The 27,379-nt window shown below is 42.5% G+C and overlaps 1 protein-coding gene across 3 annotated transcripts in view; it reads right to left on the minus strand.

Moving 5' to 3' along the window:
• The window catches only part of vangl1 (VANGL planar cell polarity protein 1), a 65,918-nt gene extending 39,044 nt beyond the window's left edge, over nucleotides 1–26,874 (minus strand). The window contains exons 1-4 of one of the 3 annotated variants that reach the window (XM_088601362.1): nucleotides 26,738–26,874; nucleotides 11,621–11,885; nucleotides 5,225–5,401; nucleotides 2,626–2,752 (exon numbers count right to left, since the gene is read on the minus strand). Coding sequence is in view for 2 of the 3 variants with exons in the window: in XM_088601345.1 (XP_088457471.1) it covers nucleotides 2,626–2,752; nucleotides 11,621–11,691 (198 nt within the window). In the remaining variant the exon portion in view is untranslated. Of the gene's footprint in view, nucleotides 1–2,625; nucleotides 2,753–5,224; nucleotides 5,402–11,620; nucleotides 11,886–25,997; nucleotides 26,523–26,737 lie in introns of those variants that run through there. The other 2 variants (XM_088601345.1, XM_088601353.1) reach the window with 2 other exon arrangements.
• Between the last annotated feature and the right edge of the window lie 505 nt (nucleotides 26,875–27,379).

Below are 27,379 nucleotides of genomic sequence, written 5' to 3' on the forward strand. Positions count from 1 at the left end.
AAGGGCAAGAGAATTCTGAATGTCCCAGAAAACTAAAGAGTATTCAGTTTCAGATACCCAGAGGCTCCTTTCCTTGCAGACTACCACTCTAAATGTAATCCGAAATAATACAATAAAATCTCAGCCAAATGTGCTGTCAATACAAAACTATAATATATGATGGTGAAACAGCACTGTCACATTTGTTGGGGTGAACACTATCGTACTACTGACATTATTTTTCCCCAACTGAAGAGCAGCTAACCCTACCGCAGAAATAAAACTAGTTTTCTGGGTGTCAAATTTTAAATAATCCTGTATTTGTACTGCTCTAGGCTTCACAACAGAGTCAGTCTACTCTTTCACCCCCACACTAGTCTGACAATCTGAATCTGTCAGTCCACAGATCACATCTTAAAACACGTTCGACTCCAAAATGGACGTTAGCTGTAGCACACCTTAAGGGAATATCAGAGCTAGTCCCAACTCCCCAGACCTCTACCCTGAAAAGGGAAACGCATCATCGCCATCAAGCCAAATTAATCTAGACCTGTCAGCACCACGCAGCAGCTGCTCTGGCATCCAATCTGCTCCTGAAGGATAAGACCACTGCCCCTTGTCCTGTAAAACCGAGCAGTTTCCCTGAGTGATGTGCTCTTCTACAGCCCATCATGCCATTCTGAATGCCAAACTAGCAGTATACGCAGGTGTTTCAGGGCCCTCAGTGGAGCTCAGTTACCTGACCTAGTTCGGTATATCCATTCTGGATGTAAGCACAAGTAAAACAGAGTTGCTGGACTTCGAGACCCAGCCCAGAGGTGCCAGTTACTGCAGGCTGCGGCAGATCCTGTTTGAAACCTGACCTCATGTGGCTCAGACTCAGCAGTCTTCACAGTCCCTAGTCTGCTACTGTTAAACAACACCCATTAAAATGAATCCATATGGAAGTTTAAATCACCCTCAATATCTTTTAATCTGATTCCAAGACAAAGATACACATATAATTTCATGGAGAGTAGCTATGATCATACAGCAGGCAGCTGACCAGTCCACATGAAAGCTGCCTGCTTGTATCCAAAAATCCATGACCCCAGTAACCGTTTTAATGTTGCCATGGCTTGGGGATCCTGGTTGAGGAAAAACGCGCGCAGAGAAATCTATTTACAGCTGCAAAATTTCTATCTAAGCACATCAAGAGTTCCAACTGAGAACTGAGTCGTCAAGCTCTGTACTGAGTGAACAGGCCCATGGCTGTTTGGTGGTCTATTGCTTTAATGATCCTAAGACACTTGCTGGACAAAACACAGGCGACTTTCCAGAGAGTGGCTAGCTGGGCTTTGAGAGTGCGGCAGGAACAGCTTGGGCTGGATATGGCGCATATCTGCAGCCCACTCGATTCCCTCTGGCAGACTGATGTGTCCTCTTACGATGTGGGTAGCGGTGTATGTGAATGAACTGCACAAAATCAAATAGTTCCAGCAGTTTGCTACAAGATTGAGGATCACTCCAGCCGCAAAGAGAGATGGAAGTCTCGGTCACACTTTCAAACGACTATAAACTGGTTACTAAATGAGAGATTGCTCATTTTTTACTGTCTTGGGGTATGTCATGTTTTGGCCAGTTAGTGTGTTCCGTGTGTATAAATAAATATTGATAAGCACTCATTGTTGTTATATATCAATATGTTCAGTAGGCTTGAAACCTAGTGATAAGCATGGGTTAATCTGAGGGCACTAGTATACAGGATTCAAAGGGAGAAAACACCAGGAGGGCCTGGAAGTCAGACTGGAGGTCAATGAGTTTGCAGCAACAAGTGGACCATGGAAGAGAACTGAAGGGCTTCATCCAGCAGTGGACTAATAAAGGCTGACCGTTAGAATATCTATTCATCATTTACAGACTCTCCCTGTGTTACTCAACACCGTACTTTTCGCGCAAATTTAAATTAACGTAAAACCACCATATATTCAACGATTCCGAATTCCAGGAAAATTTACTGATGCATATATGAAAATGGAAATTACTCACTGCCAGTACAGAGGAAATTCTGTGTGGGCAGGGCGCATGCCTGCATCCCATTCCTAGGTGCTCTGCATGGTGCTTAACTGCTGCTCTATATGCTGAAGCAATATTCCAGAACTTTCCATAACAGTCCGTAACTTTTGGTGCTGTGATCAAGCCTCGATACATGTAAAAGCCATTTCAAAGATTGCAGTGTAACAAAGAAGCAGTCTACCATCAACCCTTCTGACAAGCAAGCAAGCCAAAACTAGGTGTTAAACGTATGAAATCCTAGGATGTCAAGAGGGCCAAGCGGTGTTTTAGCCAATTTAGTTTAAAATACGTTCCTGCCACATTCAGTCTAGTCCAGCAAGTTTTAACTTAAATATCCAGTGCAGAACGAACACCTCCTCCCAAAATGCTGAACTCAAGAAAAATCACAGACAGCGCTACAGGATAAACTCAAATTAACACTCACTGTAAACTGAATTTCAAAGAATAACTAAATTTGTGAATACTGCAAGGTGCCCCTTTTCACAAAAAGGGCAAGCAAACCATTTGAATTTTTGGGTAAAAAATTCCAAAGTTCTGTTGTGAAATAACAATAATGATATCAATAACACTGGGAAGTGCCGTCCGACTCACCTGAACTTCCTCCCCGCGTGTGGACTCATCCCCAAGAAGCGGCTCTGCGGGCGGGGCTTTGATGGTGACAGACTTCTCTGAGCGACTGTCTTTACTGCGGGATTTGTGTCGCTCTCGACTCCTCTCTCTGAAAAACACAAATTCGCCCTCGGGTCACGAAAGAGAGGAAAAACGACCTGAAAAACTCCCATCTGGTTAATAGCATGGAATCCCTTAAGTAAACACCTCCTGAAACCCACAAACAGTTCAACTGGTTTTAAGATCAGGGGAACCACGGATGAAGCTGCTCTACCTCGCATGCCGCACATGCCAGAGTCTCACCTTAATTATTCGTTCCACCACATCTCTGTAACTGACACATACATTCTTGAAGAACGGTCACCGGTTCAGAAAACAACCCCTGGATATTGCCTGGATGCAATTATGGTTAAGCAATTCGCAAATGTAAATGTCCCTCATCGCAACATTTCACGGTTGACCTCTGTCTGAAACACGTGGATCTGCTGGCTAACGCGCCACCTACACTTATTACCCGAAGACATCCGCTTCTTGCGCGCTGGTTGGAATCGTGCTCCAGTCAGAATGGTGCAGTAGTTTGAATTGGCGGGACTGTGTACCACAGCACCGACATGAAGAATTCGTTGCGGCACAGGAAGAGCACGCCCTTCAGTTTAACGCATTTGAAAAACGTCCTGCACGGATTTGGTTCAGACATCCAGAACATGTGCCATCGGTCCTTAAGAGAAGATGAGAAGGGACAAGAGGAGGCCAGTCTTCCCTTGCACCCTGTTTGGTAAATTTACCCAAGTCTCTCCTCATTTTGGGCTCTTGTCTCACACAGGCCCCTGAAGTGGGTTTCCAGTGTATTCGTAAAGTCTGTTCTTGAAACTCCACGCCCTGGTATTAATATTAAAAAGGTTTCAAATGACCAAAACTCCTGTTGTCAGGCTATTCACTGCAGTGCCTCCTACAGTCTTTTGAAAGCTTAATCAGCACGGGTGTGGAACAATGTGGTCATTAGCATCTGTTAATAATCTTCCATCCATGCATCTTCTAACTGCCTCTTCCAATTCAGGTGGAGGAGCAAGGCAGTACTACACCCTAAACGGGAAACCAGTCCACCGACACACTGACACGGACACACTCACACTAGGGCCAATTTTCCCAGTAGACAATTAACATACCAGTATGTTTTTGGATACCTGGAGGAATCCCATGACAAAAAACAGCAGGAACATACCAACTCGACACAGACAGCACTCCAGGTCTAGAACTGAACCTCTATGCCACTGTGCTGCCCTTTAATAATCATATCCTTTTATTTTTAGCAATAAAATTTAAAAAATCTGTTTTCTTCTACAGGCCAATTCTTGATTCACCTGACAATTGTAAGATCTTTTCTTGAATTTGAAAATAGTTTGGGAAAGTATCCACAAAAGCTGGTGTCATACAACCCAAAAACAGTTACTCAACACAGTGCCATACAGTGTAAATATAAACATTATCTTTCACAATGATCGGAGATGGCAATTTCATACAACTGCCCAAGGACATTTAAAGGGTTGAAGCCTGTGATGCACCAGTGTCTTTATGCACCATATTTCTGGGACTAGAGATGTATCAAGCAGGTTCCCTAATGCCCATAGCAGAGGACTGCTTGATCAAATTATCAAAACCATCTGATTTTATATAATATTTTTTTGTTTGGTGTCCATAAATAACATCTTGTTTCCTTAAATACAAGCATACCTTCACTCAAACTCTTAATTTGTAGGAGATACAGAACACTTTCTCTTTAAATCTTACTAAGGCTTTTCTTTTGTCAGCTTTATCTCATAGGTTTATAAAACCTATTCTGGGTGTTCAGTAAACCTAATACTAAACATGTTGTTAAAGCATGCATAATACGAATCCTTTCCTCTCCGGGTTTCTGGTTTCAACACAGTCCAGGGACAGGTAAATCAGTGTGGAAGGGAAGAGGAGGCTATAGCCTCACTTCTGCAATGAGGTGTGTGAATAAAAGGACCAACATCACACCGCCAATGTCTCACCCTCACAAAGCACAAGGACATTATCGGACACAAGGAAACAAAAAATATTTCATCTTTTAACTTGCAATGGCGAGACAAAGCAGTGTTTGATTTTGTATGGGTTGGACATATAATAACAATAACAAAAATACTTAAAGACTAGTCATCAAAGTGACACAAAAATGCATTAGCTGATTCTTCCATATGTGCTTAAGATCTGTCTCAGTCACACCCTTTTTCATGTTTTATTGAGCTGTTTAAGGATTCAGTATAAACATTTCTTTGTTAATATTTTCGGAGTCCCTGGAAACATTAGTGTTATAAAATGACAAGTAAAGGTTTATTCCATGCTAAAAAGAAACACAACATTTCAACTGTGGAGCCGTCCTCAGGTTTAACACCACCTTTGAAGGCTCCACAGACAAAAAAGTGTCTCTTTTCTTTTCAGCATGGAATAAACCTTTACTTGTTCCTTTGCAGCCTATGCACGCTGACACAGCTGCCTACTTGAACTGTTACAAAATGACATCTTCAGGAAAGACTGACATTGAACTGAAACATTCATTCACCTTCAGCTTCAAAAACTGAGTTATTCTGGACACAGGATAAATTGTTGTTGTTGTTGCTGCTGTTTCCTTCTGCACAGATGAGCAGTTCACCGATTCATATGGGATCGACAGCCTTGGGGACGTTTCTTGTCGATTTTTCAGGTGTCACCATTTTTTAAATCACACAGTCCAGAAATGCTGTTGGAAAAGACAGGTTACAGCATTCAGTGTCAGAAACCCGTCGCCCTTTGCTTTCTAGTGGGCCATAGTATAGCATTCTCATTTATTAAGAGTCGCCATTGAGAAAACAGGAGGAACACTGCTGGTTGGAGCTCCCTTGCTCCAATCAGAGTAATGCCACCAGCCGACAGTGGGCACCACAGGGCACTACGCCACCAAGGTCAGCTGGCAAATCTCAATTACTACTTTCTGTGGAGTGAAGGTCTTGCGAGGAAAGCAAATGTGCTGGGGGGGGCACAGCTGCCAGCTGCAGGACACTGCTGGCTTGTGGTTTTGGTCACCACCCTCGAACAGGATTTAAATCTCTTACACCCCTCTTTGAAGGTGGCGAGTGGACCTGCTCTGGGCTCTCACTAAAAAATCTCCCTGACAAGCTTAAGATGACAACACAAATGTCCGAGACCTAGTCCCTTACAGGCAGGGTCTGCAGTACCTCTTTATATGTGCAGCCTTGATAATTTGTAGACTTAATTACCAAAACATTTTCTGAACTGTATTTCCTACACTGATAGGCTGAAGGAACTGAACCTTTTTAGCCTTGAACAGAAGACTACAAGGGGACCTGATTTAAGGATTCAAAGTCCACAGAGGTATTGACAAAATTAAGCTCAGTTCTTAAGAAGTAACACTTAAACACCAACCAGAGGACACAAGTAGAAACTACTTTATGTGGAAGCGCATTTAAAACTGAGAACAAGAGGCACTTCTTAACATAAGTGAGTTGTGGAAGTATTGAAGAAGTGACCCAGTCATGTGTTGAAGCTGATATCCTGGGTTTTTTCCAAGAAACAGCTGAATGAGATCCTTTCTCAATTATCAATTATCCACTCAGCCTACTGAGCCAAACGGGCTGCTAGCTTCCTCTCATTAATTACCTTTCTTATGATCTCATGACTGACTACAATCTGAAGCAGACAGCTAAAGGCACTGTTTTTCTGACCTGCAGGAGTATTTGTGATCTTTTACATGTGAACATCTCCTCCAGGTGCCTTTGGTGGAATTAAAATTCAACTGTTTTTGCCCGGGCTGGTGTAGGTAACTGCATTCTTTGAAGAACGAAAACCGCACAAAGCACGTCTAGATGATGAGAACACAAGCAGACTACCAAGGGCCAGAGTCAAGTTCTGCATTTTTCTCAGATTCTTCCACCCACATAAACATAAATCTGTGTTTTTATTTTTGTTTCAATAAGGTTTGTTATAATGAACAGTGTGGTTGAACAAAAACAGATTACCTAGTTTGGAGAATATTGATGATTATTACTCTGTCCCCTAGAAAAATAGACCCATTTTTGCAAAAGGAAGATATCCCTACTATTTACCATTCAGTAATGTGTTTTATTACAAAAAATCTATAAGGTAATATGAATGTGCTACAACTTCATTCACTTGTTTATTTATTTTCGGTCTCCACCTAAACAAAGAGTCCGTGCCGTTACAGACCAGTTAACAACATACTGAGGGGTAAATGCAGTTCTACCTGGCAGGCTCCACCATGGATTAATAGGTCCTAAAATGTAAGCAAAGGATTTTGTGCCACATAGTGATAAATGAAGTGAAAAACTGTTTTTATTAAATCCCACCTCACTTTCTCATTGCCAGTTGGCACAGACAGCAGTGCATGGGAGTCTAGGTGTTTCCAGGTCTGTGGTTTCTCTTTGTCAGCCCCTCCTGCCAAGCTGCACACTAAAAATGTGTGCTGCTGTGCACAAAGCAACAGCCTTTGCCCAACAGTTGTATTAAAATTACATTTCCAATTAAATGAGTCTTGTGAGCAAAGGATGAAGCAATATTATAAGGTTGACTGAAGTGTGCAGAATGGAGCAGCATTCAGTCTGAATTGATTAAAACAAAGGTAGCATCTGGAGAACAGGGTCCATTTGTTTAATCAGATTTCAGGCTGTATTTGCGCATGAGTAGGAACATAAAATAGGTGAAAATACCGCTAGTCCAATTATAGTGCCCTCTTTTTGAGGCTAAAGTTCCTCCAGATGGCTGGGCTAAAGTCTGTGTATTTACCTTGTTGCTTTTCTTTGATCCAATCCTAAGCTGCCCTGCATCATGTAGACAGATTGTAGACAATATTAACCTAACTTCCTTTAGCTTAAACCCTGTATTTTCACTATGTGCCTGAACATCTATAACATACTATAAGCATGTACTCCTAATTGGTCATAACAATCCCACATAATTAGGGGTGCTTTATAAACAGTCAGCAGTTGGTACTTCGATTACTGAATTAATCGTTTAGGATCAGTCTCAGTGCCTTACTGACATCTCAAGGTTACACACTGAAAATCACTTTAGTCAGGGTCTTCCACGTCACCCATGGATTTCACAGGGTGTTAGCTGCAGGATAACAGATTTTATTTGCATTGCCTGGCCTATGTATGTGCTCTGTGGAAGGGAAACACTGCAAATCTCCCTCATTTCTTCACTTTTTTTCCACAGCTACACAAATTCCAGAAGTATCCAATTGTTGGGGTTTTTTTTACTGCCATGTAAGTGAGCTCTGTTCAGTAACCTTCTTTCATGATAGCCCCCACTGCAAGACGAAATCTCTATTCAACTTTTTTAAACAAAAAGGCAAATCCACAGTTGTATTGCTGTTTCCATTAAAGCCATGATCTGTTTTAAAACCACGAAATAAATCCCTATTCAGTGGAAGCGGTTCTCGTCTTGTCAAGAAACACTCTTTTGGTCCAAAAATCTACTCAAATTGAATTTAAATTGAGCTGAGTGTACAGATGATAAAAGTGCAAAGTTAAGAGAAATTTAATTTTTCAGCCCTGCAAAGCAAGACAGGCAGACTTCATATTCTCAAGAGTGCCACAGCTTTTAAATTTCAAATCACCCTGTTGTGTTTGATCAAAGGGTTGACATTCTCCCCACTGTGACAGCAGCAGTTAGTTCCACCTGAGTCCGCAGGCACTGACAGCAGACATTTCTCGCACCTGTTTACTGAAACCTTCTTCAAGGGGAGAGCTCCGAGGTGCCCGGCTGTCGTCTGAATCCTGATCACAAGGCCCATGCCTTAATTCCTTACAATCACAGACCTGGCAGAGCTGCACACACAGAACAGAACTGGGGCAGTCGATGAAAATTAAATTACACATGTGCTTTCCTGTGCATAATCTGGATATTATTATTATTCTGGGACGGGGACGGGAGGGGGGGTGGGGTGGGGTGAAGGCAGTCTTTCACACTGCTGTCGGATAATTGGTTTGGACAAATTAAACATTTAACGAATAAAAGGCCGTGATTATTATTTGTAAAGAACAATTCTGGAATTGCCGACTGCTAGTCAATAGAAATCTCCTGTGATCCTTGTAGTAGTGTTACAAACAGCTGCCCTCTGAAACATCAGAGGTCAGGACATGTGGGTTTTATACTGCAGGCCAGGCCCACGGTGCAAATAGCAATGCTGTGGCACTGAGTAAAGGACTAATGCAGGTCTCAGTAATAACTGCACAGAGCGTCACTGGAGAGCAGACAGGCATTAAACCGCAGAGGACCTCCAAGCTAGTTATCTTGACAGCACTCAGTCACTTCTGAAACAGAACAGAGGCTGTGTACCTGGGGTACACGCATGTACTTTTAGCTACCGGATAGAATACTGACTTTAACATCCCCTACATGAAACCCCTTAGTACACCAAAAATACGCCTTATTTCGCATTAGGTTTATAAATTGCTTATGTCATCAATTAAAAAGCCTATATAAAAGAAAATCACAGACCAAAAAGCAGACAACACAAATGACAAAACCCATCTTGCAGAGATGCGATTAGAAGTATTTAAGAAATCAATTAGAATAAAGGGGTTTAAGACTGCCTTAAAACCCACATTGACATATCCTCTTCATTGGTGAAACAACAGAACATCATTTTCAATAAACATCTTCAAAGGATCCAATTTAAGAGATTATTTAGTTAAGAGATTATTCAAGTAAAGCAGATTTAGGTAAAGCAGATTTTTTTTCACACTAAGAAATCTTTTGTGTTATTTTTTATCCTACAAGGTAATTAGAATAGCAGCCAGGGAGCCCAATTTGGCACAAAAACTAAAAAAATGTAGTCATGTAGTGACTGGTGAGAAACAACATTAAAGAACTTACTAGTGATCTCCACAAGGACTAACAACACTGACTTCAAGGAAAGACCAGATGAGAAGTCAAACCCGGGAACAGAAATATTTTCTTTCTATGCTTGTGGAGTGTGGGGAGACGGAGCTTGACAGATATTGACACAAGCTTAGAGAGACATGTCACTGCCAACATCCTCTGAGCAGAATCTACCCTAACTGTTTGCTCAGAATAAATCCTATAATTGCACCTACAATCAGAATGCTATGATTAATCAGAGGGGAGAAATGTGCCCACTGCGATTGCACAAGTCACCATGCCCTGCTGTAAAGTCTGAACGGCTACAAAGAAACAAAACAGCAGGTGTTGGGAAAAATGTTGCTGATACAATGTGGGTGTTTTACCTTCACAAACTATGTTTGCACATGGAAGTCTGTCGCTAAAGAACTAAAAACCTCACACCTGGAGTTTACTGAAGCCCTACTTGGCCACACAGGTGGGATCAGCCTACTGCTTTTACTTTTCAAATTGGGCAGTGCAATTTCTCCTAATGCCTGATCAAGGATGCGTTTAAAACCAGGATGGAAGAACCACATTGTTCCAAAAACAGAAGGAGAAATGTAGATTTTAAGCATCAGAGAGGATCCACATTAGGTGAGGAAGTAACCTACCAGGCGGATATTCTCAAGAAACAAAATAAGCAAAGAAACCACGATAACAGGACTGACGCAACCTCCGGCGTCCATGAAATTACTTCTACTGGGAGAGAACGGCTTCACACTTTCATCTGATGTGCAGCAGTTAATAGCAATTTCCAATCCAACCAAACTCCCAGATGCCGCACCAAGCCAACCATATGCTGACTGGTACAGATTAAACTTGACCTCCAGGTCTTAAGCAGGTGGTGACTGGGCTAGGCCTGTCCCCCATTAGCAACGGCATTACAGACTCATCTTAAATTGAAACTGGGCACGTATGTTTCAAACACAGGTTCCCAGCTTGATTATAACATCTTTCCTACTTAGTAGCTACTTCTGCAGACAGAGCACAGAAGTATGTGGGGGAATAGTTTACTATGATTGCCTTCCTTACAGCCTTCCAAAAGTTCCACGTACTATCCGTGCGTCTAGAAGATCTCGTATTCTGGATGGATGGGAATGCTTTGCTGGAATCACACTGCAAGGCAAAGGGCCTTTCCTGGTGAGCACCCACCACAAACTCAGCATTTAGTTGCAATTCCCACTCCAATTCCATACGAGCAGTGTCAGAGCATCCAGAGTGAGCCCTGTGTTCTTGTGCATTAAACCAATCACTTTCCTTGTTTTACTACCACTCCATTCTTCTTTGCATTGTGCCCTTAGTCTGCCTTTGCAATGCAAATACTTTGGCAGACAACAGCTACGAACATTTACAAATGAGAGGACCCATTTCGTCCGTTTTGTTAGGTCGGTTACGACTTTAAACCCCTACCAGGGCTCGTCGTGTAATTTGAAGCACGGCGTCTTCACAGAACTGTTCAGACCAGCTTAGTAGGGCACATTCCTTCCTATAAAAATGACAAGTGGGGTAGAAGCTCAGGGAAATGGGAGTGCTGGTACACCTCACCCCCCTGCTCCCCCCTCCCTCTCTGTAGTTCTGTCCCGGTGACAAGAGGGGACGAGGTCAGAGCAGATAAACGAACGACAGCAACTGTTGCTTTTCACCAGCTCAGGCCTCAGAGTACATGGCGCGGTCGGAGTACAGAATGCGACCACATGGATTAGAAGAAACACACTGAAGATTTGTGGCCGCGGAGAGCTAGGTAGGGTTTCAAATAAGCTGGTTCAGAGCTCTGCCTAAGGGTGACTCGTGGGGAGGATGGAAACAAGATCTTCTGTAAGAAACGTCTGAAAGCATTCCGTATGTTTGTACCTTTAAAACCGCTCAGGGGAAGAAATGAAAAGTCAGGCTAATACTTCACCACCTCTCCCATTTTTCCTCTGCCCGTCATCCAGTCTAAATGCTGCTAATGACAGACAAATTACAAACAGCACCACAGAAAAGGAATGGAAGCCATTTTTGTGTCCCTGGAGCCGTGGGGCAGAAGACTCCTTACCCGTGTCGGTGGGAACCCCTGGACCGGCCCGAGTAGTAGGAATACCCAGAGTAGGTGGACTCGGTATCCATGGCGACAGAATCCTGCCCCACAGACTGACTGAGGGACTTCTGCAGGTTGCTGATCTTGGCGCTGGGCAGACACAGCGGGAGCTTGTGAGCGATCTTGTCCACACAGTCGCGCTCAGTCAGAAGGTTCGAGGCTGCGTACTGTCGGGGTTCTATCTTGAAAACAGCCTGGGGGCTCCTTAAAATTAAACATCAACCTGCGGAAAGATGCAATACATTAGAACAGGGATACAACAAAACATGTCCCAGTGCATTAAAAAAAAACTTCAAAACATTTTAACCAATCGAAAAGCAACCTACAAAATCTATTTATTTTCTTTCAGTTAATAGGCTATTCCCTCTTATGAATCCTACTGATGAGGATTTCAGAAGTTAACTTCAAAAGAATTCCTGACATGGTCAGAGCCAGCTCCGTTTCTCCCATGAAATGCGAGATCACAACATTGAGCAACTTAATCCATAACGCTGAAAGTCATGTTTGACGTGACGTCACCAAATAAATCAGATTTGGGCTAAATAAAGAAATTGAGAGCTCATTTTCAGGTTCGTTTCCTTTCCATTGTCATTCCTTTCACTGCAAGCTAAGGTCCTTCAGACCACTGGGAGAATGCTTGATTCGACGCTGAATAGCCACCAAAATAACAGGCACAGGGAACTTTCTCAGCAGGCACTATGAGGAAGGCAACAATGACATTATCCTTTGTCTTTAGCTCAGTCGGTAAGAGCTGATAAAGAACCAGCACTCGGGAAGTGTAGTGACATGTTTTGCATGAAGAAAAACAGCATGACCGTGCTTTCTCATTCACAGCAGGATCCAAACCCCCCGGGAAGCATCAGCTTTTGAACCTTCTGTGCAAGTGAAGGCGGCACCTTCCATGCAACCTCTGTTGTCTCGTGCTGCTGTTTCGCCTTGAAGCTAGAATCCTTCAAAGTTTCCCGAGCGCCGCGGCTGCATAATAATAGCTGACTGGACCTGAAAGTGGTGGCTCAAAACAGGCAAGCAGAGATCGAGGGCACAGCGAGGTAGCAACAGCGCGATCGACAGCAGATGTGTAATACAGACTCGTAGGCACCAAAAAGGCCTCAAAGTGCAGATAACAAAGTACACTGTCAGGGACACCTCTTACTGGAGCTTCCTTTCCCATCTGTAGTCTTCTGTTCATCTCCAGATACCTGAGCCAAAACAAGACGCATTCCTCAACTCTGGCTGGCTGAGAGGGATGCCCATGATCTCGGAATAGTCTATGAAATTAAGATGGGTCTTGGCAGGATGAGAGGGAAAGAATAATAGAGATACACTTTTATTCCTGAAGACGACAGACTGCATTACTGTATTTAGCCTAGCTTCGAATGCACGAAATTCCCGGATTTAAAGCACGTCAGTCAAATTCTTTCACAGAATTAAATGCCTTCAACTCAGTCAAAGAAATTACTTTTCCTAAATGCTGAATGGAATTAAAGCCTTTTCTCCTCAAAAATGGGAAGGTCCTAAAATATAAGACCGAGAGCTTAGAAGACTCCTTGGAGACAAACAGCACTCGTGAAATGAACCCTCGTTCTCTGTGGGAGCTAACTAAATGCTCTTTGACTGATTTCGCTTCTCATTTGAACAGATCTCGAAAAAGAAATAGTGTATCTTTCAAGAGGAGATGGCTAAGACCTATAACTGTTGTAAAAATTAAGTTAAAAACACCTAAAAATCCCATTTTAAATTTTGTTCTTTTCACAGAGATCACAAATCGGCTTTAATGCATCCTGAAAAAGGGCACTAGAACGCACTAGCTATCGACTGCTTGTATTGTTAAATTGTGATTGTGTGTCTGCAAATGATTTTCCAGCTAAACAGAAACATACTCACGCCACTTGGATACAGACTGTGAGTAGATGGTTTCTGGTGGGATCGTTTCTGACCGTCTGTGTCCCAGATGGGCTCAGAGTGTGATCAGCACCGATTAACATGTGCTAATTGGGCATACTGTGTATGGGAATGTTCTTTCAGGTTCACGCCACGGTTACTCAATCTGCGGACCTTCTCATCCACTGCACTGCTATACTTGGACATTCAGTAACCAGCGACTCGTTACTATCATCATGCTTAATCCGAGTTAAAGAATGGAAAAGCTGGTTGTAGCATAATACTGCAATGTAATGGACTGGAAGGGCTGCAGACTGAAGAGCCCTGATAGAAGCAGTGTATTACTGCATCAGCCTGTGACCCATGTATGTGACCATACCAATGAGCCACAGACTGGTGCTGCTCTGTAACGATCCCTAGACTTCGGTCAATCCTATCACATATAACATCCTTTCTTAGTAGGAGATACTGCAGCCAAAAAGTCTATCTTATGGAGCTGGATGGGAACAGAGACCCCTCCGATTTACACAAGGATACACTAATTTACAGTATAGAAACTGGGATTACTAGAAGACATTGTTTTTGCCCTAGCACAGTGAAGTTTAGCTCCGTCAGCCCGGAAAGAGGCATTTTCTTAATATACAAAACCTGATTTTCTGAGTTTTCATATCATTTTGTTCTGTATTTGTTCAATGCAGTATTCTGTCAAAGCTTAAAAAATAATTAGTTTATTAAAAGAAATGTCAGGTGCTAAGCAATGATTGCTTGGCACCACTATCATTATTTGCTGAAAAAGTCGTCAAAACACTTTACCAAGGTGTCCCAAAAATGCAACCTATTTTTTGTTGTAGGTATTCAAGCTAGAACTTGTGTGCAGTCACTGCACTGTTCAGTGTACAAGGACATCAATGAGTCTCCTGCTTTTACAACATTAAGAGATTATGCAAATATCATAATGCTGTTTAATAATAATTCCAGCCACTGGAATTAAAAGATGACAGAAGCCTGAGCAGAATTATGTTAATCCAGTGGCTCAAATCCTTCTTTTCTGCTTCTGATTTTATGCACTTGTGTTTTGCTCTTGCATGCATTCCTCTCTCAGCACATTTTGCTTTATATGAAAACAGGTCAATTTTCTTGTCTTGAGGTGTGACCCACTGAATGACATTAAACAAAATAAACTGAACCACAACTTTTACAAAATGACAGAATTTGTAATAGTAAAAGCTTAAAACTACTATTCTTTCTGCATTGTGTTCTACCTTAAATATTAACATAGGCTTAAGGAAATGCACTTTTAATCATTTCAATCACACAAAAAAAAGAATTTTAGGAGTGAATGTATCAGCGCCACATTAAAGATCAATTTATGTAAACGACCAGTAAACAATGTGCAGAGAGCAACGGATGCTTAAATATTGTTTAGAGATTGAAGTGCCTCAAACTGGATTTTTGAACCTCCAAATTCAAGAGTGTTTGTTGCTGTTTTATAGCAACAATATCTGCAAGGTGTACACAACATAGGCAGCATGCCTGAGTTACATTTCCACCATGACCTTTAAACATTGTAACATACAGTGCTTCAGAGAGGACAAATGGCATGACCAATTTCCAATGGAATTGGAAAACCACGCAAGTCTGAAGACTGCAGCCGGAGCTGAAGCCGTGTCCTGTAACTTCAGGCACAACTGCCAAGTGCCCACTGTGTCCCAGTTTTCTACTAGTGTCTCTAGATAGAGTAAGAAGCAAAGTAAACTCCCCATGCTAAATTGTAACACCCCTTCCTTCTTTCGGCAGGAAAAGCAAACAAGGAATTAAGCAGAGACCTGTTACCAGATGCCAATCTTAATGGGACTCTTTTAATAAAGACCTAAATCTAAAGAGAGGAAAACAGGCACAGAACTGCTGCTAACAGAAGAGGAGCATCTACAGTATGTCTGACAAGCCTGCTGCAGATTCAGAGAACGGGAACAGACCAGGATTGCATCAGCTGCTATGCAGCCCATGGGGATCAACTACTTCTCATGCAGTCCTATACAGCGAAAATCGGGAGTGGAGGTGAAAAGCAAGGCGTAGTTATCATCTGAAATTTTCATTCTCCTCACACAGACAGGGAACTTCGAGTGTAACTGAAGCTGACATGGTAGTCAGGGATTATTAGTTTGTCAAGCACCTACATGATATGGCCTCTGCTCAGTGGTAACCTTTATCTGGCAGCGAAACGCCAGCAGAAATGCACCCTCCGCTTTGGTAAAGGCTGTGGTTTCATCGCATTGTGCGGGATGTGTGCCCAAGGACAACTGAAATTTCACATTAAAAGAGGTGGACAAGCCAGCAGAACAAGCAAGCGATCCGTCAGCGATATAAGTCAACGGGAAAGTGCCACAAACGCCCGTGTCTTGTTCCTGCAAATGTGTTAAACCACAGTCACAGATTCCACAGAACCTGCTAGGAGATTACAGCTCTGTTCAATCTGTTCAATCTGTGACCACTGTGTGCACCTGTGCTACCACAAGAGTCAAATTAATTACTTCTGGTTAATGTGAAAAAACAATTTTGTCGCACAAATCACTTGAAATAGAAGACTGAAGAGCCCAGTTATAGCGGATAATTACTGTGTGCTCTCATTGAAGCTAACCACTGTGAACAGAGTAGACCCCTCACAGTTTCAGCCCAAGCTCCAAACAGTGTGTGAAGTTGAGGTTGGGCCAGTAAGAAAGAAGCAGTAAGATCAAGTTCTCTCTTGTACTGCCACAGCTTGGAGAGCAAGTACTGCTGCTCTGAAAGACTTCAGCCTATATTCCCACTTTCCGAGACCAGTGACTGGGTCATTTAACACTTTGTCTTCACTCTCCCTTCTTATTAAACTGCACCCCTTTAACACAAACATGTAGTTAGATCTTTTAGGCGTTTGCTTGTTCATTCTGTGCACATTTCTGGGTAACAAGAGTCACTCATATGGATCATGAAAATAATATTCATAATACTTTTCAACAAAAATAAGACATTCGGGGAAAATCATTTTGTCTTTATCTAGTTGTCAACTGTATTGATGAAGGAAGGGAAGTGTTTGCTGTTGCCTGTTGGTATCAGTTTTAATCCAGACACTGGGGCAACTTCTCCAGGTTGAAATTCAATTGAAAATGGTGTGCAGGCTTCCAACTGAAGCGGTTATATTTAGATGTCCTGAAGCTCAGCATACTTCCACTGAAAGCTCCAGGGAAAAAAGGCTTTTCACCGGCTAGATCTAAAGTGAGACTTAGGTCCTGCTAAAACAATGTTATGCCAAAATGATACTTCCCCGTTTTTTTAAACTGCCCTAAGGCACTTCAAGGTGACTGTGAAATGAACAACTACTGTACACTGCTGATAAGGCACTGAGGAGATGCATGAGAATGGTTAGAAACGAGACAAACCCAGTCAGCTCACAAAACCCGTTTGGTATCTGGTAGTTAATTGATGCAAGGATCTCATCTAGCTGTTTCTTGAAAAAGTCGAGATTACCGGCTTCAACAGTATGGCTGGGTAACCTATTACATCCTTCCACAACTCTCTGTGTACAGAAGTGGTTCCTGTTCTTGGTTTTAAATGTACTTCCACACAGCTTCCATTTGTTCCTCTCAGTCATGCTTCTCTGTTGATTCTAAAGGAGTCCTCTGGATTAGCTCCGTCAAGCCTGCTGAGAGTTCTGAATTCTTGGATCAGGCTTCCTCACACTCTTCTCAAGTCTGAAAAGGTTTGGTTCCTTCAGCCTGTCAGTGTAGGACAATCCCTTGAGTCCAGAAATGTACCTGGCTGCTCTTTTCTGGACTAATAAAGGAGCAGCAATATACTTTCTGCAGTGTGATGATCAAAACTGTATGTAATACAAGCATTTAAGTTTGAAATCACTACAGATAAGGGTTGATCAAACATCTGAAAAAGAAAGGAAAGGAAATAAACCCACAAACTCTCACAGATTGCGAGTGCTTTCAGAGTCAGAGCAGGGCACCTGAGCATTGCAGCTACAGGAATGGTGTCTGAAGCCCTTTCACTAGGGGCATGCAGAGACGTGCCCCTAACAATGGCACCAGCACACTGGTGGACCATTACTTGTTTAATGTACACCAGATTGCTGTAATAGCTAAAACAAGCGAGGAGTTAGAGATCTGTCTATTACCATTATAGTACAGGTTCTGAAGTGCCAACAGCCCCCTCTCCCCACTGGGTGCCTATTTGCTGTAGTACACTTGCTGGTTGTGGGTAGTAGTTTTAGTCTTTACTGCCCGCCTCCACAAAAACCTTCATTGCATTTTCCATAAGGATTTGGGAGTGAGGGGTTGAATTTCTTTGGACAACCTTATGATCCTCCCTTCTCTCAACTACACCTCTGGTTTGTATAAGGAAAGTTCATTTCTGCAGTGGGTCGTTTGTCTACAGACAAGAACCTCAGTTCCTCAACCACAGAAAACCACTGGAGGCTCACAGGCCAAATCGATCTGTTTTTCTTTTCAAAACACAGCCCGGCTGAGTCTTCTAAAGTAAGAATAACACTCAATTCAAACACAAAAGAAAAGCAACTTATAACAGCTCAGTGTACAGTCCTGGAAGATGCATTTGGTTATGCCTAAAGCCTGATCTAAAAGTTTCCCATTACATTTTTTAGTAGTAGGCATAGAGGGAGTTTTATCTCTGGGTTTTACATGTATGCGTTGCCAAGGTAACCCCTGAAACAGGATATATGCTACTCAATGTGAATGCATATACAAATCGCCTTAGCCAGCAGCAAGACCTTCTTGAGAGAATCACCCAAACAAAATGTTCAGGCCTACATCTTTCTAAACCCATTTCATCTTTGAATTCCCAGTACTCCCTTATATGTACTGCGTGAATGAGCAGAAAGCAAGACCCAAGAGTAACAGGGACAGGGCCCCTGTGAAACACTACTCCCTAACTGTTAAATATGCAAAATAAATAAAAAAAAACATGAATAATGTTTCACTTGTAACCACCAGCAGGTTTCTGCAATAGAAAATATGCAGACTGAAAGGGACAATGACTAAACTTGAAAAGTGTACACACTGCTGCAGTTTCTTGGCAACCAATCCTTCTGTTGCTGTTATTGAAGTTCCTAGTTTTAACAAGGAAGACATGGAAACCTTATTCACAAGCGTTAGCGGATTCAGGCTGACCTATCTCATCTGCAATTACCTTAGTCACGTTTGCTTCTAATATTATCCACATCATAATTTTAAATTACTCTTTTAAAGCTTAATTAACCAAGATTAAGGACTCTTCCACCACCCCCCCCCAACAAAACCCAAAGCATTAAACTTCAAAAAGTGAAAGGTAAGGAATTATTAATGGGAAAAGTGAAATCTCTGCAGTATATCTACTGAAGCAGCAATACGTTTCCCCAAGGAATAGGGCTACTATCGTCTTTAACAAAGTTTCCTTCAAAGAGAAGCGGTTTAATTTCATTTCTGTCTAAGCAGAAAACACTGAGGATCATTCTACGCTCTAAGTCTCTTTCTGAAATAGTGATGTTACATACCATGGAATGCATGGACTATCATTTTTGTCAATTTCCCAGAATGGTTCTTGGGCATTCAGGAAGGTTACCCCATGCAATTGGATATGCAATAAGGAATCACATTGTAGACCAATTATCTGCTGTGTCACTTCTTTTAGGTTTTGTTGATGAAGTATCAACCAACCCACTGTAATAACCCGCACTTCACCCAGTTAGAAACCAATTGAAATGCACTTTAAATGCTTTAAATTCATGGCATGTCATTGAGAAGTGCTCTGTGGCCCAGACACAGAACACCAGAGAAGTCTGCTGGAATAAAGTAAGAAGCTCTAACAAGTTATGCAAAGCAACTTGAAGCACACGCCTGGCAACAAACGCCAGCATTGGGCTCAACTTTCCTTCTAACGAGCTTTCTCCACCTTCAATAATTTTATTTAAGTATCCCATCTAATATTAATCAGGGCTTTCTAGTCGCAGTAAAAACTAGCACGGGATGTGAAAAAACGTAGACCTGTGATATTTTATGTCTATTTTAAGCTGCTTAAGTCAGCACAACCATACTGGAAACAGAGCAGATACAGATATAGTATAACCTAGAAAAAAAACAAGTAAAATTCTTTCAAAAAAGGACAAAATTATCCAATTAAGTGCCCTATATAACTGGTGGTGAGAGGGTACTGAAACCGTGGAAGGAGCCTCAGAGCACTGGAAAGAAGGAAATGCCCCTTGTTAAAACCGGGGACGTAATTTGCAAATAAGACACAAAAGCATGACAAAATAATAACACAGCCAGCAGAAACTCTTCCCAGGCCATCACACAACTCTGCTGGCGCAGGGTCCGATTCAGGGACAGGGCTGGCACTGGTGATGTTGGGAAGGCATGAACTGTTAAGGGTGATAACAACAGTGCTAGGCAATTCAGATAAGCTGATAAGCTATCCTTCAGATAAGCTGATGCCTAGGAGAGCAAACCTACTTGATATGCCCTTTTCTCATAGCTGGGCACGGCCATAAAAGCACCAATGGGTGTTCACCATTTCATAGTTCATTTTCCACTGCCCGAGCCAGAAAGAGACAGTGTGCTTCTGCTTCCTGGCCATCTCAGGAAAACTGAGGCAATGCAGCAGGAATGACAGGATGATCAATCCCAGCCCCTGCAGCATTCAGAGCAACTACTCCGTTAATGAGCCTCTTGTCTGGGCCTGGACCTGGGCTGGCCAGGTGAACTGGAGATCTGATGCATTTGGCAGAGGGTCTTCAATTCCCATTCTGACACAGTATTTTGTGGAAGACCCTTGTTTACGGTAAACATAAGGCTGTACTCACACTTAAAATCTGTTGTTGAGAAAATCTGGCAAAAAAGTGGTACCCCTCTAGCAAAAATCTAGAAATTCTCCTCATCCCATCTCTCTCCAGAGCTTCTCTATTTTCAACTCATTTGAGACTCCAGGGAGGAAATCATCTACAAATTTAGGCAGGTTCATGCCAGGCAGAAAGAAGAGTTTAAGCTCTTAGCTGTCAATGGGTTACCAAGCTGAGCCTGGCTCTGCTATACCCATTATTTCTTTTAACCAGTTTGTCAAACACAGCAGTCTCTTCTGTTAAGAGTGGGTAGATGAGTCATTCTCCCTCAGTCCAGATACCCTTTGTTAGCAGTGTAATCTCTGTCCCAGGGGGACCACCCAAAAACAATACCTCAGGAGGTCAACACACAACTGCTCAATTCCCTTTCATCTGGCATGAAGGATAGCAATTAATGCTAATTATCTTAAGATGTAAGTACTCCTACAACTCCACAACTAGCAAGAGGTTTTGGCTTCTTTTGAACAAATCTGTGGATCAGTGCAGCCTAAAATTCGTTCACTACCAAGATGCCTGTGGGTTTGGGCCACTGGTCTTCACAGACTTAATTAAGAGGTTTAATTAGGTTTCAATTAAGTGAAAAAGCTTAAACTAGGCTAACCTTAACATTCAGGTGGGTGGCTGCAAAGGAACAAGCAATAGGTTTATTCCATGCTGAAAAGAGAAGAAAGAAAACACAACGTTTCGGCCGTGGAGCCTTCTTCAGGTGTGAGGGTGTGCTAAACCCTCACACCTGTTATAAACATGTTATTTAGTACTACATTTACTAAAATAAAATAAAGAAATAAATCTGTGCCTTTCTCTGTTATGAAAGCTTTTTCATCATCTCCAAAAAATTCTGAAACATACTCGTTCAACACCAAACGTCTGACCTTGGAAAACAACACCATATTTTTAACCTGTGCTTCTCCGTTTTTAAAACATAGAAGCCTTTCAAACAGAGCAGCACAAAATCTGTTAAATCTCTGAGTTTTTTAAAGGTTAATTTTATGCACTACAGAACGTGGTGGTGTAGGCAACACTCTCTGCAAACTGCCAATGTCTCAGGCATGTTGGACACAATCAGGAGTTAACAATACCTGTCTACTAGTGTTCTCAACCTGTATAAGGAAAATTTACAAAAGATAAATTTACAAGCTTTATCAGGAACATCTTTTCTCCAGCAGAAGCACCGACATTTTATTGAACAGGCATGCACTCATTATGCTCATTACCATTTGTTATTAGCAAGCCGATTCGAGTGAAAAGTCACATGTGGTCACCGCTGGAAGCAAAACAAGTAGTACATCTGTGAGGAATGCTTTGTACCAGGATACCGATGCTATCTTGTGGGATGCTGTCTTATTACTCTTGGTCAGCCTGGACAAGTACGTGCCTGTTCTCTGGTCTTTGAGCCCCAGTGGACACATGTTGTTCCCACTCATACACATGCTCAGTGTTTTTCTAGCACTTTTTCATCATGGTGTTGTCACACGAGTGGAAAGAAGACATGCATTTTCCTGCTAGAATGCTGCCGCATCAGGAGTTTGTCCACAAGAAGAGCAGCAGGTGAGATACCAGGACATGATCAATGTAGTGCTGTGCAGCCAGGCTGCCATCAATCACTACAACTGCAGCTCTGTAGCAACTAGATACTCTTGCCAGACCATCGCCTTCAGACTTTCACATCAGTTGGTCCCCGATAATTAGCGTATCATTCTGCAAGCCTGCACCCCACTCGCTGATATCCATCAAGAGAGGTCGACACAAACCTCTGGCTCCACTGCTGTTGAGTCCACCTGACATGTTGCTCCAACATACCAATGACAAGAAGGCATTGCTCTCTTGATAAGTGGGGCATATAGATTCCTTTCTGCGTCTGTCTTTCTTGATTTTGACCAAGCTTGACATTCAGCTGGCTAAATCACCGCATCACCTATGCAGTTATTCCCACTGCGACAAAAACAGACACATGCAATGTAGGGATAAATTCAAAACCAGCAGCTTTTGATCACAGACAAGGCTCAACAAGCATCTCCAAAAATCGTAGCATTTTTATATATAGCAGTGCAAAAATAAATTAGAGCCATAACTAAACCAGCTCCAAGGATAAAAACTTTTTTTGTGTTCAGAAAATTCAGTTTTGTCCAGGTTTGGTACATTTTCTGCAAAGTCAGCACCCTATAAAGTTTCACATCACGAGAGGCAGGAATTCCACTGGCACACTGACGATCCAGCCAGCGAGTATTAAAAAGCACAATGTTTTGTCACGTACTTAGAGAAGGGTCTCAAGAGACAGACGAGGGTTTTGGCATGCATGCGGAGGTAATTGAAGAATCTGTGCCTGACAGCGTCCATGAAACAGAAAAATTTCCCAGCAGCTGGGCTATGCAGTGCCCTACTGTTCACAAGAAACAGGTCTCTGACTCGGGCTTCAGGGGCCAGCTGTTGAAAAGCTCAGAAGAAGAATTTTAGATTATGTGAAATTATGCCACTGAAGGTTCTGATGGGTTTGCATTCTTCTAATTACAAAGACCTTTTCAAACTAATTTGGGCTCAAGTCTGCATCCCGCAAATAGATATTACCCCCCCCCCAAAAAGGGGATAAACAGAAACTCTGTGCAAAGCCCATGTGGAAAAGACTTGGAATCAGGGATGTGATTAAACTTTGTTTTGTTGTTTGGTGGATTTATTCAGAATTATTCAGGGAACAGACTCGCACTGCTGCCTCCAATGGCTTGGACGTGCTCAAGAAGTGAGCAGGAGAACTTTTCACGTCTTCCACACCTGCTTCGCTGCACTGCGAGATGTGAGAAAACACTACTGAGCACTTAGGAAAGAGGGAAAATGTTACAACCCCCAGGAGGATATTACCTACAATATCGCAATTTCTAATATGGTAAACCGAGCTGCTTGATCAAGATAAAAGGAAAAGAAATGACAATGTTGAATTATTTATTAGGACAGGATGCAGACAATGTTTTCGTGCAAATGAATGTCTCGTTCAATGACAGCGTGTGAGTGTTGTTACAAAAACATTTTTGCCCTCTGCTTCGGCAAAGGGGAGAAATAAAGACCTACTGAGAGTCACTGTGACACAGTGCAAACTCAGTGGTGCTTTTAAAGAGTTGTGTTTCTCTAATCTCTTTCCAAATCAGTTTCAAACTGTGTCCTGACAGCAAACTGGCAGAATTACCACAACTTTTTTTTCTTTTAAACGTAATAAAATAAAACACAAAGTTAATAGAACCCCTTCTGTCCACATACCCTTCCCTCTACTGTATCCCCCTTATAAGCATTTAACACTGTTAAATGCTTATTTTGCATTTAACAGTGTTTTTTTGGGTCAACAATACATTTGCTTTGCAAATCACAACACTTCACAGCTCAGTTGCTTAATATCACTAAAGCTTGTCAAACTGGGGTTTAAAAACGACAGGTTTATGAGTTCATTTCAACACGGCAATTAAGGTCAAAAGGTGCCCGAAAGGCCTTGTGAACTTCAGCATTCCAGCTGCTGCCTGCGAGCTGGAGTGACGGTCAGATCCAGACCTTGTAGAGTGAAGCGTCGGCTGTGCTTTATTCTTTCTGAGCCCGACAGGATTTATAAAAGCAAAGATTCGCAGGCAGAGGTAGCAAGGACCTCAGGGTACCTGCAGATGTTCATGATACAATATATCGGATGCACAATTATTAGGTACATGCAAGGCAGAAGTCCAGAGACTGGTGTTTAAAAGCTTTTCCGCATCCCAGGTCCTGGAACAACCTCTGTGCCTTAACTATTTTTAAACTATTTTTTGCCTTTATGGTGTGTAGGGAAATAGGCTTTGCGAATTATATTTAGATTAAATGTGACAACCTACATGATGTGATATACCTCTATATCACACCATGTTATTAGGAAGCTACAATGTGCAATCCTGAATCTCCTCTAATGAATAACATACAATGATCTGATGAGAAAAACTACATGTGTGAAATTAGCTTTATAGTGGACTCTTGGTGCAACTGCATTCTCTTTACTGCAACACTGCTTGAAAACTGGGGCTGGAAAAGCACAATCATTCACACACACATATATATATATAGGGGAAAAATCCAACTTTATGATTTGCAAATCCCTATTTATTCACTGTTCCAGGAGTAAATACACTTGCCATGAAGACAATTCTGCAAATACAGCAGTAGAGCAGGGGTGTCCAACCCTGGTCTGGAAGAGCCCCTGTCTAACAAATGGAGATCTCAGCACTGAAGCAACAGTTCCAGATCAGGGACAAATTCCCTGTGACTAATTCAGGAGAGGATGTGAAATTACATCAATCCGAGATAATCTGGGATCCAAATTTGAGCATCCTTCAGATCCCAAAATAGAGTCCTGGTAACCAAACAGACCACTTGCCTAGTGAATCTATTAATGTACAGGAGCTGCTAGTCTTTGGAAACAGGAGTCCTGTATTAATGGACTAGGGATCGCCTGGACCCGGGTGCACTAGAGTCCAGGAGTGTTCAATGCTCAGACTAGGGGAGTCAGACTCCCACCTCCACTGCACTTCTTTCAAGTCTTTCTGCAGCCAGTCATTAATTATCAAGGCGATTTTCTGCACCTCGTTAAACATTTAAGGATTCATCCAGCAGTCAGTTCATTGGTATGGACCTTAATCAGATGCAGACGTCCTACTGTATAACAGCAGTGAGTAGAAGTGTAAAACAGGGTCAGCATCAGTTAAAACCGCTCTGCTGGAGACGAACCTGAGTCGAATACGAGTGAATGATAATTGCAACGTGCCAAACATATTTAAATATTCAAAACTCAACTTGCAAATAAAATCGCCTCAACTGAAACACCGTACAGTTCCCTTGCTTCAATTCTGCCAAAAAGAAAACCAACATACTGTAACTACGTATACAGAGCACACAAAAGTAATGACAGCAATAATCAATAACCCATGAAATGACTTTCATCCCTAAATGCTTTAGTCGGAATGGGCAAAAACACTCCCATCTCATTCAACTGACAGAACGGAGGAGAGAAAGAAACGGGTCTCCAGCTGTCTTACTACTTGCGAGTTGTCCACTGGGGCCGCTGCCCAGCGTGTTCAGTCCGATGCGTTTTGGAAATCGCCACCAGCCCTCCGGTGCGCAGCGTCAAAGCGAGAGAGGGAGCGTAGTGTGCCCGGCTGCCCGGGGCTGACGGCACGCAGAAGACTCGCACAGCCCGAACCCCTCGTACTCAGTAATGTTCAAATCCCACACCGGGACACTCGGGAATAAGACTTGGGAGACTGACGCCCGGTGATATCACGGCACTTCCGCCCGAACCGTAACTGTTCAATGAAAACTTCTTCAACAGTAACGCACTATTAGATAACTAAGGACACGCTTCAGGCGTTCAGTGTTACAAAAAAAAGTGGGCTGGAAAGTTTTGCAGTAAGTTAATGTAATAAAAATAATGAAACTTTTAGTTCCGTCCTTAGTTGTAAAATACACCTAGGGATAAAAGTTAAGATCCAGAATTTAGGAAGCTTCACAAGAATAGCTGGATTGCCTTCAGCTCACTGTCCAATCACAGATATTTAATTATTTTTTTTTATGATTTCCTACCTGTACCACATCCCAAATGGCGCAGTCGAACAGGAAACTCCCTGGCTCTGCCGGGCCTGGGCTGGGAAGCCAGCCTCTGTAGGTCCGGGCGACAGGGGAAACAGCCAGTGCAAACCGAAAAAGGACTTAAAACCAAACTGTCGACAACAGCCGACCTGTCGGTATCGCACTGGACTCGGCCGCACGCTGATATCTGGTGCGTCTGACTGGAAACGTTTGCGCAGGCTGGGCAATGCTGGACTAGAGCAATGCATGCCGTAACCTGCTGCCACAACCCGAGGACGTATATGTCGCTAAAATCCACAATCAACAGCAAGACGGCAGGAGAACAACAGAGCCAGTAACAATTAAGGTATCCAACGCGGAGAGAAAATGTTGCTCCCCTTTTTTAATAATAATGGACCTTACACTAGGGATGTCCCTACACTAACGTACGGCACTGCTGTACGGTTATGCCGTGAAGACTTGCAGACCCACGAACACAGGGAGAAAATATATTAAGCCTCACACTATCACCACCTTACACGAGTAGGTTTTTCCTGTTATAGCGAAACCAGTAGAAACCCAACGGACTAGCCCATCTTGGTGGGAGAGAAAAAATCAAACAGAGCTATGCAACTTTACTCTGTACCTCACGCTGGACCGCAGAAGGAGTGGAAATACCCCCCCTCACTTTCCGGACTGCTCCCCACAAATGCACCTGTGAGCAGTCGAGTTAATGACAGGAAGAAGAAACTCACCTTGGTTAAAAGGATATCATTCCCACGGTTGTACCCGTTGTAAAATCTATAAAGCAGCTGAGCGTACAGGACACAGACTAACCCGGATAGAAACCGAGGCGATGGGTTTTCGCCGGGAATAGTAGGGGGCAGCACTGCAAGGGAAAAGCGCTGCAGTGTGCCGTCTGGGCGCTAGGGGGAGACAGGTTGTGCACACGTCTTTTATCGCTCCATACATTCAAATACTACCAACATTTACACGTTTTATCTAAATAGCTATCGTTCTTCTGATCCGATACTTCTCAATCCACACAGTTAGACGTCTGTTCAATTACGGAAATAGTAGTAGATAGAAGCTTGCTGGCGATTTAGACGAGACAGATTAACCCCTTACAAAACCATCAAGGTGAGGAGGAGATGCGCTTCTGTGGTGGATGCGATACGCTTGGGATGATGCTACTGGAATGAAGGACAGTAGCAATTAGTGCTTCTACACGTTCACAAAATACTGCTACTACGAAAGTCAAATGCATTGCACCTCACGACAATACATATTTTACTCTTATTGTCTTTATAATACAAAATGTGATAATATGTTAAAACCCTTCAATACTTTTGAAAATCTGAAATACAATTGAAAACATATATTTTTTAAATTCTGAT

Source organism: Lepisosteus platostomus, chromosome 2 (genome assembly GCF_059453375.1).
Source record: "Lepisosteus platostomus isolate fLepPlt1 chromosome 2, fLepPlt1.hap1, whole genome shotgun sequence".
NCBI lineage: Eukaryota > Metazoa > Chordata > Actinopteri > Semionotiformes > Lepisosteidae > Lepisosteus > Lepisosteus platostomus.